Source organism: Palaemon carinicauda, chromosome 1, assembly GCF_036898095.1.
Source record: "Palaemon carinicauda isolate YSFRI2023 chromosome 1, ASM3689809v2, whole genome shotgun sequence".
Taxonomy (NCBI): Eukaryota; Metazoa; Arthropoda; class Malacostraca; order Decapoda; family Palaemonidae; genus Palaemon; species Palaemon carinicauda.
This window is the reverse complement of record NC_090725.1, coordinates 261,625,943-261,648,125: the sequence shown is the minus strand read 5'-3', so window position 1 is coordinate 261,648,125 and position 22,183 is coordinate 261,625,943. Positions and strand designations below refer to the sequence as shown.

At 41.3% G+C, this 22,183-nt stretch overlaps 1 protein-coding gene across 2 annotated transcripts in view; it reads right to left on the bottom strand.

Annotated features, from left to right (window-relative positions):
- Window positions 1-2,805: 2,805 nt before the first annotated feature.
- Window positions 2,806-22,183, bottom strand: part of Xpac (DNA repair protein complementing XP-A cells homolog Xpac) — a 117,039-nt gene continuing 97,661 nt past the window's right edge. For both annotated transcript variants that reach the window (XM_068389639.1, XM_068389647.1), the window contains exons 6-7: window positions 15,437-15,554; window positions 2,806-6,333 (exon numbers count right to left, since the gene is read on the bottom strand). In XM_068389639.1, the coding sequence (XP_068245740.1) occupies window positions 6,182-6,333; window positions 15,437-15,554 (270 nt within the window). In that variant the 3' untranslated portion in view covers window positions 2,806-6,181. The remainder of the gene's footprint in view (window positions 6,334-15,436; window positions 15,555-22,183) is intronic.

The window sequence follows — 22,183 nt, the reverse complement described above, 5'->3', positions numbered from 1 at the left end:
AAAGTTAGAAAAGTGAAAAATTAACAAACTTGTGGATTTGCCCGCTGATTTATAAATTTCAGAAGTTGCAACCCTGCAAAAGAAATGAACAAACTGAAAATCCCCACAAAAGTGAAGTTGATGCTGCTCTGGTCGACTTGTACAAATACATTTGCAAACCCTATATAATTCCGCTAACAGATCTTACATCAAAACCAGAATTTATTTTAGGTGAGAAGAGAGTAGAAGTTAACGATTCAACAAAGAATCATCTCATCTGAACCTTGTGACAGACTTAGGGTACAGTACTGTATTTCTCAAAGATGAGGTTATGTAAGGTTTGAAAAGGAGATAATTCCTCACTTTCAACATAGAATTCTTCATCTTCCTGTATTGTAAGTTGAACTGATGGAGGAACAGCTGATTTTTCAGTTTTTTTACAACAGCAGTGAAGGGGATGTTGCACATGTAGCGGTGGACTCATTTGTGCTAGAATATGTAGTAGCACCTACATTTACGCAGCTTGAATTATCTATGATGAACTAATGGCCAAGACTGTAAGTGAACAGAACAAATTGCTCAATAAAACACCCCAACCAAGGTTTATCGGAATCATACGATATGGCAACACGTTCACCTAGGTACAGTAATACAATAAAAGTTAGGAGCGTGCAGTACAAAGAACACATCAGTAAATGATCTGAGATATGAAATATTCTGGATGAAAAAATTAAATGGTGATGTGTCTTCAGGACAATTGCCTCCTTGTAAGGATGCTCTTCAATAGCACACTAATAAGACAAAATTACCAAGCATCTATTTGATGACAAAGCCTTGAAAACTTGCCAACAATTCTAAATATAGCAGATGAACATGGATGGAAAGTGAATGGAGAAGGGAAAATTAGCATTGAATGGCAATCTGGAGCACCAGCACCCAACACTGTGCTTTTATTGATGTCCTGCAAATGTGTGAGATCAAGAAAAACTTGCAGTTGTGCATGTAAGCAATTATCCTATACATTAGTCTGTAGATTGCAGGACTGTGATAATAAGCATATGACGATTTAGAAATAGTTACTGGTATGAATGAAAGTGACACTGATGATAATACTACATAGGGGCCATTGGCAGTTACAAGGCTATGTACTGTATACTTGATACCATTTTGAATGCTATTCGATATATATTGCGGTTCATTGTACAGTCGGATCTCGTCAATCGCGGTTTCGGTTTTTCGCGGCCAAGAATTTTTTTTTTTTTTTTTTTTTTAAATCCAAAATCAAGAATTTGACTTCTAATAGTTGTCAACAGCGTTGGGATGGCCAAGAACAATGCAATACCTATTAAATAAAAATTCTCATAAAAACTGAGATAAAATTCAAGCTGGGCGATGATTTCAAATAGCCCGTGCTCCTATACGCTTGGAGCGCTACGTGCCACTACCTATCTCTACACCCAGCTGGTCCTAGCTCTCTCTGCACAGTGTGTATCAATTTTCAGAGGTAAAATATTACAGCTATATTTTAAATTAACCGGATTTTGATTAAACTGGTGTTTCACTCAACTGTATCCAATAATAATGCATGCAATATTCACATTTTAGTATCGTATTTATAATTAAAAACATGGCAAATTATAATCTCATGCATTGTTTACATTCAAATCAGCTGATCAAATCTGCGTAGTCCGTCGTCAACCTACATTCACTTTTACGATAATATCCCACTGATATGTTCATTCACTTTCACATAATTACCTCACTGATATAACCTATCATCCATATTAGTATACTGTATCTTCTTCACATTATTATTGTCATTCACTTAATATTACAATATCCTTAATCTTTTTCCCAATTCCCTCCCAAATCCCTTACGTACATTTACTTTTCGCTCCCACACACATCTACAATGTATCTTTCCTACTCTTTTAATTCTCATTATTTTTTGCGATTTCATTCATCATCTCTTTTCTAGCATTCATTTATTATTTTCATCTTATTAATCTTCCTAAATCTCTTTCTTATCCCTTATTTCACGTATTCCCATTCCTATTTTTCATTACTTCTCGCATTTCCCAAATTCATTGGTTTCGCTAATTTATTTGAATTAGCGTAGATGTGATGCAGGAAATGTGGAAGGAGAAGGAACTTGGCTACCCCCCCCCAACCCTGTCTCATCTCTTTGTGATATTGTTTCGTCCTCTCTCCCTGGTGCTTCCCTTAACTGTTTCCAATAATAATGCATGTAATATTCCCATTTTAGCATCGTATTTATAATAAAAAACATAGCGAATTATAATTTTATGCATTGTTTACATTCAAATCAGCTGATCAATCCTGCCCAGTCCGTCGTCAACCTCAATTTTTGGATCAAATAACTCCTTTATCAAGGCATGCTACCGAAGGATATTTCATATTTACTAAAGGAAACAATTATCACTTGATCATTAATTTTCCAATTAGCATATTAATACCAATAGTTTTATTTGAAATGCTTCTCTCCTATTTTTACTTGTACTATGAGTTGAATCGAATAATGTTAACCGGAGTTTCATTCATGTTGTCGATGCACGATATTTTACAGTTTTTAGCTCTGTGGTGCTTGATTATAAAGCCTCAATAGAGACTTAGCAAAGAAACAAAGATTTCATTTATGAGAGAGAGAGAGAGAGAGAGAGAGAGGAGAGAGAGAGAGAGAGAGAGAGAGAGAGAGAGAGAGAGAGAGAGAGAGAGAGAGGAGAGAGAGAGAGAGAGGAGAGAGAGGAGAGAGAGAGAGAGAGAGAGAGAGAGAGAGAGAGAGAGAGAGAGAGAGAGAGAGAGAGAGAGAGAGAGAGAGAGAGAGAGAGAGAGAGGCTGTTGAAAAGTAATTGAATGCAAAGTTTTTGTTTACTGTATTTATTTAAAAGAAACAATTATTATCAAGATATTCAAGTTTTTAGTTTATAAAATAAGCTGTATTTCTGTTTAGGAAAGTACAATATAGATAACATACTGCGCAAGAGACAACACACACGAAGTTGCATCCTGCTTCTAGAGTAGCGGCGTAGGCTACGAGTCTTGAACGAAAACACACTTACAGTAAGTACAGTTAAGCTGTACTGTAGTAATATTACTGTACATATATTACAGTAATATACAGTACCGTATCAGAATTAGGTTACAGTACAGTATTACTAGATAGGAACAACTTTGTTATACAGAACTGTAAGGGGATAATGACGACTCGGTAAACTTTAACTTAGCATAATACTGTACTCTAACCTTACTGTGTTCAGTATGTAGTGCATGTGTGCAAACGTACTGTACACTGTACATATGATTATATACTGTTGTGGAAACCAAATTAAAATAATATTAGATAGTATTTACTGTGTTAATCATCAGTTAGGGCACCCACTCGTGGCAAGGGGCAGCGACTTTTTAGGTTAGGAGTTAGCCCACCCTAGTGGAGTATTTATTCGCGAAAATTCGCTTATCGCGCCTGTGTCTGTAACCTAACTATCGAGAATAACAAGGCTTGACTGTATTTTGGCGACACGTTGAGTAGTTAGTGCATTTGGTTTTCTGTAAAGATTTTTGATTCTCAGGAAAACCCAACCATACAGGTGAGATAGGTATTGCCTTGAATGTCCCTCCCTGAGATATGTTGGTGGTAACAATATTTCAATTGTGCATAGGTGTTGTGTGAATCTTAGTAGATATTTTAAGAACATAATTGATATGATGCCGTTCTACTCTGTTCCTGCAAAATTCCTTTGATAAGTCTGAAAATAATTGTAAAAAAAATTTCATTATTTGGCATAAAACCTTTAATTCATGAACAAAAAAAAAGCAATAAAGTTACTCAAATTATACATGAGTATGTGTGATTAAATTCTGAATATATTAAGGTTAAATCCATGAAAATTGCAAGATATGTTACAAAGTTCTGGCTAAATTTCTGAAAACATGGCATAAAGCTTGAAAACAGTAGCCATTGGGGGCACCAATCTAGACTTGAAAAGTCAATCCCTGTTTTTTGTGCATAGTACAGTATTCAAAAAGTTGATTGAATCTGTTCCCTACATTGCTAGTCAAATTTAGCCAGGCTCATGGACTATTAGCAGATTTTCAATATTCACTGGTATTTTTGTTACTATTTTCCCGCGAATGTTAACAGATGGACTTACAAAAGGGATTTTGACAAAGGAAAAATCTATTTCTGGGCTCAACCTGTGTCGCTCCGTGAAATGCTCCTTATAACACCATTTCCAAGGTATAAATAATGCTAAATATACCAGAGAAAAAGTTGCAAGGAATATACCCAGCTCGCTCACCCTTATAGGGTGTCGGTATAGTAACTGGGGCGTGTTAAAACCACTACCAGAGGTCCCTTACCAATTAGTCTTCTCCTTCCTCAATATCCCTCGATACTACGAGGTGCTCTACATCCAACTACTGCCCGTTACTACGGCTACTCTCCCCCCCCCCCCACCACCACCCACGCGACTCCCATCATTCCTTCTTTAGCACCATGATATCAACACGTGTTCTTGTATTCGGAACCTTTATCTTGTGTTTAGTGACGATGTCCGAGCTTCTAGAGACTTCTACTCCCAGGTTAAGTAGCGACACAAAATTTTTATAATATTGTTAATTTTAGTCTAGATGGGTAGCGTACAGCGTCGTATGATGCTTCTACCCTGGCAGTCATTTTGGTGCCGCTACCTCTGAGAGCTTCATGCTTACTTGACGACTTCCAATTAGTTCCTCATACTAATTGTAGTCTTGTTTATTTAGCTCTAGACATCTTTTACAGTGCTCAAGTATGGTTATTGATGTTTATTAACATTTGAGAATTAGTTAGGCTGTTTTGGCGTTCATTTGGTTAGCCTACCCGACCGGGCCGTATGCGGCTTCGGAAGGTAGTCTTCGCCAGTGAGCTTCCTCTTCGATATACGTATTTTATAACTAGGTTAAGATGTTCCTATTGAATATTATGCGGGGAGTTGGGACACATTTCAACTTTATATAGGATGACATCCTTAAGTCATCGTACTACCTGACCAGGTCGGCATTATACCCGATTTTGGAGGGCTAGTTATTGTTTAGAGCAGTTTAGTCTTCCTGACCAGGTCGGCATTATACCTGATTTTGGCTATACGCTCGTATCACACCATGTTCCTCTCCCTATCTCCCTACTCCCCTTTTTACTCACATTATGTCGTTATAGCCTCCTTTACTTTAGAACACATATTTCAAGTTATTATTATTATCAATTTTATAATTATAATCAGAATAGACCGTAAAAGCATACCAATACCTAGGTCATATATCTTCCTTCCTTCGAATTACAAGATGGGGGATTTTAAAGAGTTTATACTTTCTTGGAATTATCCCGTCAGGCTGTCCAAAGTTGGTTTGTATTATAGTTACTATAATTTTTCAATGATAAGACCAAAACCTTGCGAAACTAAGAAAGGCAATCAACTTCCCTGTAAAACTGCCATGAATAGGGAGCCCATTTGCCGAAAGAGACAAGAGACCCAAAGACAAAAATGGTGTAATCCACAAAAAAAAAAAAAAAAAAAAAAAAAAAAAAAAAAAAAAAAAGATAGAAAAACTTATTACTGTGGCAGATACAATATGTTTCATAAATTGAAACAAAGGAGCATGCTGATTTGCAGTAATATTACAGACTTTCTCTAACTTATGAGCATCCAAATTTAATGTAACTGAAGGTTTCAAAAGTAGGACATGCACAAACCTATGTGTGAAACACATGGAACTCAAGTAATGGAGGAGATACAGAAAGGTGTATCAGACCATTCTACATCTGGATTCCCATATGGGGTATCACATGCAATAGACATTTCAGGGCTAGCCAGAGATGGAATGAACAGTTTTGTGGTGTCTATTCTTTCACAGTAAAATTTGTTTGTCTTTTCATTTCCTTTCCATTTATTTTCTTTGATCTCCTAATTTTTGGCAGTCCAATTTATCAACTTTATTTCGCTGCTATTTTTGCCTCACTTAAGAATAAATCCTTTGAGCAACCCCTAAGAGAGTCTACATGTCTGAGTCAGTGGTCTTGTAATACTAACTAACAATAATACATCTTTTATCAGAGAATTATCATGCGATAGAATCATTTCCTAACAGACTGGACCCCTATGGCTAGTGATTTTAAATATGACTGTACTGTACTTAAATTGGATTGTTACAATTTGTCATAAGTGTATGTATGACCACAAGTTTGACAAGTACGGGAATACTCATCCTCATCAGGCAGATATGTCTCTTCGCCATACTCATGTTCATGATTTTTAGTTGCTCTGGTGTAAAGACTGCTTCTCACATTCATCCTCAACTCTGAAAGAAAAGTAAGTCAAGCTAAGACTTCTTTAACATTTTACCAAGTGAGAAAATATGATGATCAAAACAAGAAACAGTGGTCATGCAATTATAAATAGTCTATTTATCAACAATAAATATGAAAATCCTTTAAGACTTACTTTACAGTATTATAAAGTGAAATAAATCTAACAAAACTGCTCAATATCTCTCACCTTTTAAGGCAAAATGTAAAATTAATATTTTCCTAGTAAAGATCAGAAAAAATACTTTGAATACAAGCAAACTGGGATACAAGCTTAGTAATTCAAATTTGATAACGAATACAGTATTGCATCACTCTGAAAACATAAATTTTGCTACGTCTGAACATTTTTCTAGACAAGTACCATAAGAACGAGACTATCACGTGATGTGCAGAATTTCTAGGATGTGATCAAATAAGTACTATCATGTCTCAAATTAATATGCTTCTAGAGTTTTATATAAGTTGAGATATGTGTCTATGAATAATATACTGTACTGTATACAGTATTACATTAACTTGGCGTATGTCAAATAAAATCGAACATGGTCCTTGGTGACCTCTTTAACTTTTTCATTATAACTTTATATCTTATTCAGTTGAGGAGGGGACAGATGAGAGACATTAGGTATTTTTGTAGATGGGGAAATGGTCAAAGCTTTTGAAGAAGGAAAATGAAAAATGACAAGTGTTATGGTAACTATGATTTGAGGTTCAGAAAAAACATGCCTTTATAGGTACCATACCAGCTCGCAAGACCAAGAAAAACATACAGTGGCAGTCCATAGGATTACAGGATTCAGTGGTCATTCTACAATACCATTATCTCTTCCAAGTGCACCAAGCCGTGAAGCTCCACAAACAGGGTGTCCTCAATCATCCATAACTAATCCAACAATGGGATGTACATACCCCATCATACCAGCATGAGAAATGATGCGGACACCCTTCATGGCTTCACATGAGACCAGGAAGGATTATTGGCATATGGCAACTTTTTCAAATAATTTCATGCGTTAATTTTTTTTTCACAATAATTAACATTACTGTACAAACCTTTCCCCTCTGAAGGTCCAGCACTTTGCTGCAGTAGAGGGGCTTGAGTGTCCCAATGATGGGCTGGGCAATGGCGGAGGGGTAGTTTATCCACCCTGGCAGGCTCAACCATACCGCTAAGGCCAGTTCTGAGAGACCAGACCAAGACTGGACCCCTATAGGCCTTCTCCTTTATTTTAAGATAGGCAAAGGCTAGGAGAAGGAAAACTCCAAAATCAAACCAAACAAGACCCCAACGGCGGAGCTTCCCAGCACCGGCGGAAGAGGGCAATGCCTGTCGGGCAGGCAACAAGGCGGGCCTTGACATAACAAGAACCCGGCAGCCCGATGCAACCAACATCGGAGAAGCCGCCTGTCTCATATGTCTTGAGCCGCGGTGAAAATTATGTGGGCCAAGTGTGTGTGCGTGGCCGTTGCAAAGCCACGACCACCCAAAACAATATACTGTACCTAGCTACTGGCATTCTGTCGTTTCCTCCACCCTTCTTCATCTCTTTCTCACCATCATCATCATCACCACCACCAGCAAGTCCTGAGGCGACAGCACTGTGGGTGAAGGGGGCAGGCCTGGATAGCTGGAAGCCCTTAGCCCACGACTGCACTCAGGCGGCGAGTCTAAGATTCAGTCGCTCTCTGGTGACGGTGCCGTGACACCAGAGTTCAGCAGCTGGACCCGTGACTGGGCTGGCCTATTGAGGACACCGCAGCCCACCCCACATGGGGAGGCCCCTAGAAAAGGTGGGGTAAACATCGGACACGGCAAACCCGTCTGGTCAGCTCACCGCGGCTGGCGGACATCCCACTAATGCGGTCGAAATAACAAGAAAAAAATATTAACCTTAGGTGCGTGGAACATCCGCACCCTCCAAGACGTGACGAACACCAACCGCCCGGAACGACGTACAGCCCTCGTCTGCAAGGAGCTAGCCCGCTTCAATGTTGATGTGGCGGCTCTTAGAGAGACCAGACTACCCAAAGAGGGCAACATCAGGGAAGCTGGAACAGGCTACACCATCTTCTGGAAAGGCAAGGCCCTAGAGGAGCCTCGCATCCACGGTGTCGGCTTCGCCATCCGTTCCCAGCTAGTGCAGCAGCACAACCTCGCTCCCAAGGCCATCAGTGAGCGCCTGATGACTGTCCGCATCCCCATCACGCGGGACAGACATCTCACCCTGATCTCTGTCTACGCCCCGACTATGACCTCAACCGATGATAACAAAGCTGCCTTCTACACCCAGCCCGACCGCACCATCCAGGCAGTGCCCGCCAATGACAAGCTCGTTGTGCTTGGCGACTTTAATGCCCGAGTAGGCAAAGACCATCGCCTGTGGGAGGGAATCATCGGCCGCCATGGCATTGGAAATTGCAATGCCAATGGCCAACTCCTACTGGGTCTGTGTGCAGAACACCAACTTGTGGTAACCAACACCATCTTCCAGTTACCAAAGCGACAAAAGACCACATGGAGACACCCACGGTCTAAGCACTGGCACACCCTGGACTACGTCCTGACCAGAGCCAGAGACCGAGGAGACGTCCGCATCACCCGATCCATGCCCGGAGCGGACGACTGCTGGACGGACCACAGACTCCTCATCTCCCGACTCTCCGTGACGACCCTACGACCACCCAGAAGGGCACCTGACAGCGTACCACACCAACGCTTTGATTGTAGTAAGCTCCGCAACCCACAGGTGGCACAGAACTACAAGGAGGCCTGCGAACAATACCTCGCAGACCCTGTGGGTCAGGCCACTGTCGAGCACCACTGGACCACCCTCAGAAACGCCATGGCCCGTGCCGCGGAGGAAACACTAGGCTTCACCACCAAGAAACGGCAGGATTGGTTTGATGAGAATGATGCTACCATCTCTCTTCTCATTGAAACCAAACGACAAGCACGCCTGACTTTGGAAAACCAACCAACAGCAGCTAACAAATGTGCTCACAAGGGGGCTGAAGCTGGTTGCCAAAGAGGTATTCGTGAAGCCCAGAACACCTGGTGGCAAAGAAAAGCTGCAGAAATACAGAGTTTCGCTGACCAACGTGACCTGCGCAGCTTCTATGCAGCAACAAAAGAAATATTCGGTCCCACACGGTCATCAGTGGGCAGCCTGAAGGACGCGGATGGGGCCACGACCATCACCGACAGCGAGGGCATCCTGGCCAGGTGGAGGTCTCACTTTGAGAACCTCCTCAATGACCAAGCAGACACCCCAGACGATCTCCTGCGAATGACCCCGCAGCATCCCGTCCGTCACTGGATGGCACTACCACCCTCCATCCATGACTTCAACAAGGCCCTGCAGCGCATGAAGCCCGGCAAAGCCCCAGGGCCAGACAACATCCCGTTGGAGCTCCTCACTCACGGTGGCCCCGGCTTGAGGAACCGTTTGATGCTCCTTATACTGAAAATATGGGAGACCAAGACCCCCCCCAGTGACTTCCGCGATGCAAACATCACTACCATCTTCAGGAAGGGAGACAGGGAGAACTGTAACAACTACCGGGGAATATCACTACTAAGCATCGCGAGTAAGATTTTCGCTCGGATTCTCCTTGACCGTCTCCTTATTCTCGCAGAAGACGTCCTGCCAGAGTCCCAGTGCGGCTTTCGACCTTCCCGCGGGACCATAGACATGATCTTCTGTGCGCGACAACTACAGGAGAAGAGCCTCGAACAACAACAGCCCATAATGTTCATCTTCTGGGATTTGAAAAAGGCCTTCGACAAAGTACCTCGACCTGCCATGTGGGCTGTCCTCAAAAGATATGGCTGCCCACCCGATTTTGTCAAGCTGGTGCGTGCCCTCCATGACGGAATGGTTGGGAGAGTCTGCCACCAGAACTCTCTTTCAGACCCATTCCCCATCAACGGCGGCCTGAAGCAGGGCTGTGTTCTGGCCCCGACGTGTTTCTCGCTATACACCGCAGCAATGCTCAACGAGATTCCCCCAGACACACCCTCAGTCGACCTACGTTTCCGCATGGATGGAGGCGCTTTCAACCTCGCTAGACTCCGCGCCAGAACCAAGACCACCTTGTGTGCAGTGCGAGAACTGCAGTATGCTGACGACAATGCCACCCCAGGTCAGACGGCAGAGGACCTGCAGTCGTTAGCTGATGCATACAACTCTGCCTACGAACGTTTTGGGATGCAAGTCAACTCAGACAAAACCAAGACCCTCGTCCAACATCCACCAGGACTGATGCTCCCCAACTTCAATACCACAGTGAATGACCAACCGTTAGAACAGGTGGACCAGTTCTCCTACCTAGGGAGCATCCTAACATCAGCTCCCACAAGCAAAAAGGACGTGGAGAACAGGATCAGGGCAGCCCACTCAGCCTTTGGCCGACTCAACCGCCGCGTATTTAACAACCACGCACTGACAATGACCACCAAAATAATGGTGTTCAGGGCAGTAGTCCTCTCCACGCTCCTGTATGCATGTGAAACATGGACGCTATATAGAAACGATCTTAAAAACCTAGAACGCTTCCAACAAATGAAACTGAGGCAGATCTTGAAAATCCCCTGGGAGAGCCACACCACCAACATTGAAGTCTTAGAACGTGCCTCGCTGACCAGCGTGGAGGCCACCATCATCCACCACCGCCTCCGCTGGATAGGACACGTGCATAGGATGGATCCATCTAGGCTCCCAAAGAAAATATTCTACGGAGAACTGACCCAGGGCACCAGACTACGAGGAGCCCCGAAAATGCGCTATAAAGATCAACTAAAGCGCACCCTGGCTTTAACTGACATCGATCTTTCCTCATGGGAAGAAACAGCCAGGGACAGGAAAACCTGGAGGAGTACAGTACACCATGGCACCGTGGACTTCGAGGAGAGGAGGAGACAAAATGAGGAGGCTAGGAGGAGAAGAAGGAGAGAGCGATTAGAACAGCCCCGCCCACCACCTACCCTCCCTTGTGAACACTGTCCGCGACTCTTCCACCACAGACTAGGACTTAACAGCCACATCAGGCATAAGCACCCACCCCACAGATAGGAGGCTGATGGCTAACGACAGAACCCAATACTCGGACACGAGTGGGCGCCGACGACGACAAACCTTTAAAAATGAGTGTAGTATATTATGTATTTAGGGATGAGTGAAATTCATCAATTGAATTTCCTTTATTTCTTATATGAAAAAACTTTTTTAGTTTACAAGCATTTTAGTTTGCAAGCTACTGTAGCCCCCGGAATGAATTAAACTTAATAACTGAGGTACCACTATTTCTATTCATGTATTGTGAGTATGGACTGTTCCTTCACTTGGAGTTATGAAGTTAACTTGACCTTTGTGGTTTACCAGTTCACCTTTTTATGTTCTGGTACCAGTCCTTAAGGACCAACACACTGTTCCTAAACCTAAAAATTTATTTCAACAAAGGAAAAACCTATATTTTGAAGGCTCTCCTGCCACCCTTGACTTGTGAAAGGAGGTGTGGTATAACTGAGCCTTACAATTATTACAGAAAAATTATGGCTTCTAGTGTTAAAAAACACCAGGATAACATTGCAGTCTTCTAATGAGGAATATTTTTTAGGTGGTTATGTCTAATCTTCTAGCAGATGAATATTGTATAGCATTGACAAGATTATGATTCTACAACCCTATCAAATTCATCGTTAACCAAACACCCCAACATGTCCAACATACTGTTTTTCCTAGTCCCATAATCAATAGTATTGCTATTATTATATCATGATTTATTCAAAACACCTGATATAAAGCATTGCATATGCAACTATATGTTTCCTTGAAAAGCTGGTAATTTAATACTATATAATTGACCTTGGATTTTCTGGTGACCCAACCCCCATACTTCTACACTACTCAGTCTGGCAATTACACTAATACAGTATAATAAAAAAAATTTGGCAAACAACTCAGTCTTTGTACATGAAATATAAACGAAGCTTTAATTTTTCCTTTAAAACACTGACAATAACATACACAGTGTACTGTATATGAAATAAGGTTTATACTGCACATACAGTAGTGTAATACCCATTTTTGTGTCGTTTCAACATACCTATACGTTGGTTCCTACTTTACGTCGCTCATCCTTAAATAACAAATACAAAAATAAAATAAAAGTTAATTCGTTTTATCCCACCTTACACCAGTCTCTAAGTCATACCATAACAATTAAGGAACACAACTGACGACCTCTAATTTGGAATTTTGGAAATTCAGATTATTGGATTTTTGGCTACGGGAACATCTGTATTTCAAGTTTGAAATAGTTTTTAAGGAAAGACAAGTTTGTTTTATAGCTACAAAGTAATTTTAATAAATCTATGCATGCACAGCCAGACCAAACCTTTTCTTTATCTTTTCTTCCAAAAATTCCTGGGTAAGCTAGTTATTTCAGTATCCCATATAATTCCCCCATTTTCTCTGATTTTCTCAGGAATAAATTATGTTTTCCTTATACAATATACAATATGATATTTGAAAATATCATAGATCTTTGCTGCAAGCCTCTTTATGGTGTGTTCTTGTTTCTTTATCTACTCATCTATATATTCATAATTTTTATGTTATGATTATGCTGAAAGATGCACAAATGTCAAGAGATGTTTGCCCAAAAAATACAGACGAGAATATGTTATGTTAGCTAGTCATGCTCATGTGTACTCTATATACTGTATGTGTGAGAGAGTGATATTTTTGGAGTTGAGGGAAGGGACTCATCACTGGTAACTAAATAATGCTGAAATATGACGATTATTGCCTTTATGATCCCAATGGCGAGGTAAAATTACTGCTAAAAGCCTATACTTATACATACAATAGGCAATTCAATCAATTTTTATATAGTTTATTCATTTCCTTTCCTCAATGGGCTATTTTTCCCTGTTCAAGCCCTTGGACTTATAGCATCCTGCTTTTCCGACTAGGGATGTAGTTTACTACTTAAGGAAGTAGATCAGTTTCAGTACTTGGAATCTATTGTTGCTGCAAATGGTGGAGTGGAAGCAGATGTACGTCAGAGTGAATGGAGGATGTAAAGTGTTGGGGGCAGTGAAGAGAGTGGTAAAGAATTGAGGGTTAGGAATGAATGTAAAGAGAGTTTTGTATGAGTAAGTGATTGTACCAACTGTGATGTATGGATTGGAGTTAAGGGGATGAAAGTGACAGAGACAAAAAATTGAATGTGTTCGAGATAAAAGTGTATAAGGAGTATGGCTGGTGTATCTTGATTAGATAGGGCTAGGAATGAAGTAGTGAGGGTGAGAATGGGTGTAAGAAATGAATTAGCAGCTAGAGTGAATATGAATGTGTCGAGGTGGTTTGACCATGTAGAGAAAATGAAAAATGGCTGTCAGCTAAAGAAGGTGATGAATGCAAGAGTTGATGGCAGAAGTACAAGAGGAAGGCCAAGGTTTGGGTGGATGGATGGAGTGAAGAAAGCTCTGGGTAATAGGATGAGAGATGTGAGAGAGGCAAAAGACCAAGCTAGAAATAGGAATGAATGGCGAGAGATTGTGACGCAGATCTGATAGGCCCTGCTACTTCCCCTGGTGACCGCTCAGATAGCAGCAGCAGGCGATTCAGCATATGAATCTTCATTGTGGTGGATAAAGGGGACCATAGCAGTACCAACCAAACTCGGCTGAATCCTTTGTCAGGCCGGGAGAAACAAAGAAATACTGTATACCCTTTTGTTCTTTTTTTTATGTCAGCTACCCCCCCAAAAATTGGAGGGAGTGCCATAGCAGATAGATAGATTATTCAAACAAAACAAAAATGTCTAATTTCTCATTGCGGTTGTCAAAATACTCACTCTTAAGTGAAAAACAAAACTGAAGTACTGTATGCAAACGATGGGAATTTAACGAGATAAAAGAGAGCTAAGAGATGGGATGAAATTCAGAAGGATACTGCAAAGAATTGTAGTACTGCCTGCTGTCCCAGTACTTGCTATGAGATGAACCACTTGTTACTAATTTTGATATATTTTATAATTCTCCTTGTTACTCATTAATAGTTAGTTATTTCTTTATTTAATTTCTTCAATGGGCTTCTTTCACCATTGGAGCTTTAGGGTTTGTAGTACTTTTGCTTTAATAATTAGAGTTGTAGCTTGGACAGTAATCATATTGATAGAAGTGTCCACAATATAATAGTACCAATTGCTTGGAGGAGGGTGTGTTTTTTATAGGGGAAAATGAAGGCTAAAGCTATTCAGCCATTTATTATTAAACTGGAGATAATGCTAATTGCAATTCTGTACATAATTACAGTATTCCCAAAATGTCTTATACAATGCATTCTATACATAAATAAACTTTATTATTATTATTATCATTATTATTATTATCATTATTATTATTATTATTATTATTATTATTATTATTAATATTAATATTACTATTAATATTATAATTATTAACAATATAATAATTATCAATTATTAATTACTACTACTACTACTACTACTACTACTACTACTACTACTACTACTACTACTACTACTACTACTAAGCTACAACCCTAGTTGGAAAAGCAAGATGCTATAAGCGCAAGGGCTCCAACAGGGAAAAATAGCCAGTGAGGAAAGGAAATTAGGAAATAAATAATTATGAGAAATAATGAACAATTAAAATAAAATAGTTTAAAAAAACTAACAACATCAAAACAGATATTTCCTATGTAAACTATAAAAAGACTTATGTCAGCCTGTTCAACATAAAAACATTTTCTGCAAGTTTGAACTTTTGAAGTTCTACCGAATCAACTACCCAATTAGGAAGATCATTCCACAACTTGGTGACAGCTGGGATAAAACTTCTAGAATACCATGTAGTATTGAACCTCATAGTAGAGAAGGTCTGACTACACTATAACATCTTTTTGTTAAAGTGAAACTTGTGCTTCTGAACTGATGGCTTAAAATTTAAAGGCAAAAATTCATGGATATACCTTGAATGATAAGGCATACTGAAAATTTTAATACCAACCAAATTATATACATTTAATGAAAAATAAGCACGATTAACACTAAATAACATACCCTTCATTTTTTTGTTGAATCTTTTCTGTTTGCTTATTTCTCTTTGATCCTCTTTCTTTTCTATAGCTTCCTCCAAGGCTTCCTCGGTGCCCCAAATCTCAAGAGATCTCTTTTCAACCTATTTCCAAAAAGAAACAGAACATTTGTAATCTCTATCACCAGTTACCAAAAAGATACGTAAAAACATATAATGTCAGCTTATGAAAATGAGAGGAGGTTTCCCTCAGCATAGTCCCCTTGAAAAATTGCTTGAGCTTAATAAATTTCTACACCTAAAACTACTCATACATAAAAAGAAAGCACTAAAAACCTTATTTCAGCACATAACCATTACTTTACAATAGCCTTATGTTTGTCTGAAAATGCATTCATTAACATCACATAAGAAATCATTCAGTTTCAACTGGTAGTCCATCAGCCATCAGGCGGCAAATGACTCCCTTTTTGTGTTTGTCATTTCCTAAAATACTAAGCAAACTGTTCTATAGCAGTTGCCTTTTCACATCATGATATATGAATATATATTTATAATAATATTTTCCAATTATTTCCAGTACTGTTGTAGTTAAGAGATTTTTTTATGGAAGGTCTCAAGAATGCAAATAAGATAACTTTAGATACCAGGTCCAGTAAGTGGCTAGTTTTTCAAGTATTTCTACTGTAATTCTATGACTTTCTCTAGATTAACCACCCAGTTCAGTGTTTTATTAGCTTCCTACCTGAATAGTGTTTTTTTTCTATTCAGCTATTCACTATTCATGGATATATTGCTCAGCCATGCTTGTAAAATTCATTCTTTTGGGGCATAAGGTTGAGGAGCTGATTATTTTTTATTTTAGTGGTTATCTCAATGAGAATCTTCATTATACCTTTTTCTCATTTTATATAAGTATGATTAAATGTCTCTCTGTCCTAGCATTTTAGGGTTGAAGTTTTTTGTTTATGGATTCTAGGGCCTATGAATAAACTAATGAATGGCTAAAATTAACCGAGAAAATTTCAGACACTTGAGGAGAGTAATACTATTATGCTGTCAGCGTGATCATTGTCATGCTATTGAAATTGGATCAAGGCACTGTAAAGATCATGGCAAGACATGGGAATATTTACTTGTGAAAAAGCTTAGGCATATACTCAAATCTGTTCTACTATATTGAAATCTGAATTGTTTGCAATTTTATTACCTAGTGGAAACCTCACAGGGAAAACATTAAATACTATGCTCTTAAACTTAAACTTGTAAAACATACTATAGTTTAACATTGTTAGAATCTACATCATCCAAAGTATGTTTTTTTATGTACCGATCTACAGTACTGCATATGTACAGAAGCCTTTACTGAGACTTGGAAGTTAACACAAAACTTACTGAAAAGTATTATTAAAGTAGAAACCTCAGTTAATATAATCGAAAATCATATCAAGTGTGGTCATTTCATAAATGACAAAGAGCAACAAACAAGAAGTAATCAGTACATTAAAAAAACATAAAATATAAAATTCTGTTTATGGTAAACTTTAACCTCATAGGAGATAGCTTGACTAAGTTATAAAGCTCGGATTAACATTTCACAAAAGGAATAGATACTTCACCGAAATATGACAAATTTGGAAGTAATTTGTATTTTTCCTAGCGTACAACCTTTAGCTATTTAATAGGGATTATCCTCTCGGCGAAGCTGAAACTAGCCATAAGACTTTTAGCAAGGTGGAACTATTCCTACTGCTACTTAGCAGTAGAGAGTAGGAGGGGTAACTGGGTAACCGGCCATCCTTTACACACCTACACCTGTGTATTCTGATCACTTCTGATTGCAAGCAGGACTTATGGGGGAGGGACAGGTGATGAGGGACAATTGGCTTAAATAGCAAAAGGGTTTGGACGTTAGGAAAAATACAAATTACTTCCAAATTTGTCATTTGTTCCTTCACTAACAAACATAACGCTATTTAATAAGGATATCTCACCTGTTAGGACGGTGGGAGTCCTGACCAACTTGCTGGTCTTTGACCCGGGGTTTTCTCGTAAGTGGTCTGCACGTAACAGAGAGAAATCCAGACACCTTGCTAAATTAGGTGCGCAAAGCACGGTTAGGAGCCTGAGCAATTTGGTGAATGTGTGATGCTAGCAGTGTGACTAGTCTAAGGAACACATTCTCAGAAATGTAGGAATCTAAGAAGTAACCAAAGACGTTACCAATCCCACCTCACCACGGGGTATGGGGACGCAACAAGTATATTAATCTATACTAGGTTACACAAGGGAAACGGTTATACCTGCAGACAGTGGAGGTAAGCTTTGCAGAGTACCGTAGGAGCTGTTGCCCCGTAGAGGGCGGGAATATGAAACAAAAAAAGAGCCAGTCATTCTTTGTCAATCATCCCAAGCAAACCTTGGTTAACTCTGCCCTAACCATCTGCTTCTTGTCCATCAAGAAGCTCAAGGTGTTAAAAACCATTTATTGTGTAGCCACCACAGGGGTAATGGAGAACATCTGCATGCTCCTGTGGGTCACGTCTTCCACCTTGCCACTGGCATGGCCTGCGTCACAAAGTAACTGTTTGTAAACATTAAGGGCGAATTCTACCCTAAAACGTCATGAACTCTGGGTCACCTCTATGAGAAGGAGAAGGATTCAATGACTGATATATGATACCATATCTCTCAGTTACAAACAATATCTTGATGAGACTCCTTTGACCCTCCTAGGGTTGTTTAAGCAAGCCAAACCTTTGGGGCAAGATATTGTATCTTCCTCAAGATATAACCTCAAGTTAGTCACTGGCGTAATAGCCACTGATCACGATATGGAGGATTCCAGACGGGAGGGCTTGAACCTCAGGTTTGAGCCGTCTAGAAAAAAGATGGAGGTTACCCAGTTCCTCGCCGTGAAAGAGAGATGTTGAGGGTTACCCATAGGGTATGCCTGCTCTCTTGGTTGAGGGTAACACCGGGAGAGACCTGTCCTCAGGATCAGGTGAAGATCTGCTGTCTAGGGGTCCTGGATTGTCAGGGAGCACCCTCAAGGACTGAAAGAAGCAACCCATGGGCCGTAGGTAGGCTCAAACTCTGTGAAGAGCAATGATTGGAGACAAGAGAGAAAAGCATATTCTTCAGGTCTGGAGGAGATGCTTGAGAAACAAGCGATGGCCTCACGTCGCCCAAGTCTAGGAGTGGCCTTCCTCTCAATGATAATTTTGAGAGTCTATTACTTAAATAGCACCCTCGAGAGGAGAGACAGACCTTACACGATCCTCACCATGGAGCATCTAATCCTAAAGGAATTCCTCAATGAGTTCTCTGATGTTGCATACGCGTCACTGGAAAAGACGTGTCTGTTAGGTAAGACGAATCTTGCTAGCGAGGCGAGTCTGATGGGCTAGCCGAGTCTCTTAACGAGACCAGACTGCCAACGAGGCCTGTTCAATGGCGGGGAGAAGCCATTTTCCCTCAGAAGAATTGCTCAAAAGGGAGCCTAACAGGTGGACGTAGTCTTTCTCCCACAGAAAGAAGATCAATGCCTGTCGTTGTTATCCGTGCTGCTTCTCGAAGGAAGGCCTCTGAACAAAGGCTGGCAGAAAAAGTCTCCTACAGAAGGGGTGGATTGGATAAATTCCAAAACCCGTAGACAGGGTACCCCGAAGGGAAGACCACATAGGTGCGGGAAGTGTTTCCAGTGAATGCGAAAACACTCGAACCACTGCCGTCACCGTAGGCAAATAATCTTCCCAAGAGAAAAAGATGCCTTTCTAAGAGATTAAGAGACGGTGCCATTCATGCTCTGACCATAGTCCTGAAGACGTGTGATATCATATGTGGACTCCCTCCCTTTTTTTGATGCTTCCATAGGAAAAACCAAAGAGATTGACTCCCTGGATGAGATTGTCATCGGTAACCTCCTTATCAAGACAGTCTCTTGCTCAGATCTTGTAGAGAACCAGAGGAAAGGAAGATCCCTGGTGCCGAAGCGCCTGGGATCTGGCTGTTCCTGAAGAGGTAGTAATCAACGGAGACTGATGCGGTCTTGTTGAACCTGCAGAAGTTTCTGCACGCTGATGACCATGTCCATGGATGACCGAATTCAATTTGATAGTCGGGTCTCTCCTGAGATTACTCCAATCATCAGATCGTGGTAAACTCAAGGAAATATCATGGAGGTGCTCGAGACTGTTAGGATCAGCCATTCAACCAAAGTCTTTGGAGATGAGGCCGATCCTGAGGGAGAAGGTTGACCATAGGGTGGAAAAATCCGACAACCTTCGGTGCTTAGCTAACTGAAGCAAAATTCCCAGACATGACAGGCTTAAGACAGATGTACCTTAAGGGTACTAGGAGTATTAGTCTCAGTGGTCAATCCTGTACAGGAAGCCAAAGGATAACTGTTTGTATGATCACAACCTTTCCTTCGCATGACAGGGTTTGAAGATCAAACTCAAGAGGAGAGGCAAAAATTGGAGACTTCTGTAAGAAATGACCGAAGACGCTTGGCGGTATCTTGACGAACCGCGTCTTCCCATATGACCAGATGTTCCGATCGTGAGGAAACAGAAAGACCGCTTCCCATATCCTAATAGAGGATGGAAGAGACAAGAGAGATCTTGTGGCTTGGATGTGAATTCTCTGTCCTTGGTGAAAAACCTGAGCCGAGTATTTCAAGCTCGTAGGAGGGGTTTTTCCATTACTGTAAAACATCACTTTAGGATGAGAAAGAAAGATATCCTTTCGAACAACTCCAGCCAAAGGGAGAGATCCAGTTACGGTAGAGAGTCATTGTACGAGTTCACGAACAAGACAGTCTCGTGAAGGGTTGGGCAAATATGTTTCTCGGGGAAATGATTTCGCAGATGGAGGATGAAGGTGTCTACACAAAGGTCCGACGACATATAGGCCGTCAAGATGTTGACAGCCTCTGGTGTTCTAGTAGGTCACCCATCCCAGGGTTGACCAGTATTCTAGCAACTATGTTGCTGCAGCTGTTGCATTAGACAGCACTGAATTCAATTCTCTATGAACGAGAGAATGAGGGGGGTGGTAATCCCATGGGATTGTGCCTCCCGATGCAGGGGGAGGAATAGATTCATGGAATCTGACTCCACAACCACGTCCGAGACCTGATTTGCTGTAGATGACTGCAACTAGCACAGTTCCTATCCAAGCAAAGTCTGCTAGCAAGGTAGTCCTATACTCTACATGAAACAAGGGAGGAGGTAGCAGTCAAAGCAGCAACCTGGTCTTTGAGGTACATGGCCCATAAGTCATTATGTAGTAGGAATGAAGAGTAGGTGAAGAACGTATATTCATGAGGGATGAATGTCGCGAACGTGCCGGATTCGATGAAGAAACCTAGTCACATGTATGCAGGTTCTTTGAATTTTGCAAAATGAAAATTTCAGGAACAGAAAAAACCTTGTTTGTGAAAAACAAACAAAACCCAAAAGGTGAGAGGTATTAAGCACCAAGGTTAGCCCTCGTGCATTATCCCAGTCGTCGAAGGAGGATGCTGGGTTAGGTCCCCAGAAAGAAATCTGCGTTAAACTGCTTCAACTCTACGTAGGAGGGCTACCGAAGTAGCGAACACTCAAGAGAGAGGTGAGAGGACGATCTATGTTGTCTAGATGAGAGTACTCTCCGAAGAGACTCTCAGGAGCAGCTCCTTCAACTTCATGTAGGAGGGCTATCGACGTAGCGTAAACCCAAGAGAGAGGTGAGAAGATGATCTATATCGTCTAGATGAGAGTACTCTCCGAAAATAGACTCGGGAAGCCCATACTTCAATGAAGGGTCTCCGAGAGAACGCATCGTTCCAGAAGAACTTTACCCCAGAAGGCAAAGTATCCAGGGCTAAACCGTTAGATGCTGGAAGTGGTTGCTGGTCCTGTGGAGACCTGACTAGTGACTATCCTGAGCAGGCAAACAGCTAACAGCAAGCAAGCGAACAGCGAGCTGACAAACAACAAGAAAGCGAAAGTCAAGATGACAAACTATGACCTGTCGTGTGGTGAGATGACGAATGACGAGTTGTCGAACATCAATCGACAAACGGCGCGATTGGTAAGAAGTTGGAGATCATCTAGCCGTTGGCCGTTGACGTGGTGATTGGTGAGCTGATGAATCGGACATCTAGAGACGAACAGCGAGCGATCGACGTGGCGATCGGTGAGCTTGCAATCGGTTAGCTGGGGATTGATGAGACGAACTGGTGTAGCAAGCTGACGATCAGAGAGCAGGTCTAGCTGTGAGCTGGAGATCGGCGATATGGCGATCGGGGATCAGCGAGGAGTAGGTAGATGATCGGAGATCACAAGCTGGAAAACGGCGTTTTGAGATGGTGAATCGCAAGCTGGTAATTGACAATCGGGGAACTGGAGAACAGCAGAATGGTTCAGCGCATTGGTGAGTTGGCGATCAGTGATCAGTGAAGGTCAAGCAGGCAATCGGTGATCGGTGAGTTGATGATTGGCGAATGATGAGTTGGCAATTGGCGAGCCATGAGTTGGCCATTGGCGAGACATGAGTTGGCGATTGACGATCAATGAGTTAGAGTTCAGCGAGCTGACGATCAGCATGTTGACGAGCTGGCAATCGGCAATCAGCGAAATGGAGATTGGTGATCTGACGATCAGTGAACTAGAAATGGCGATCGCCGGACAACGAGCTGCATTAGCAGTCGGCGAGTTGGCGATCGGCGAACTGGAAATAAGCGATCAAGCGAGTGACAAGCTGGTGATCGGTGGGTTGACGATCAG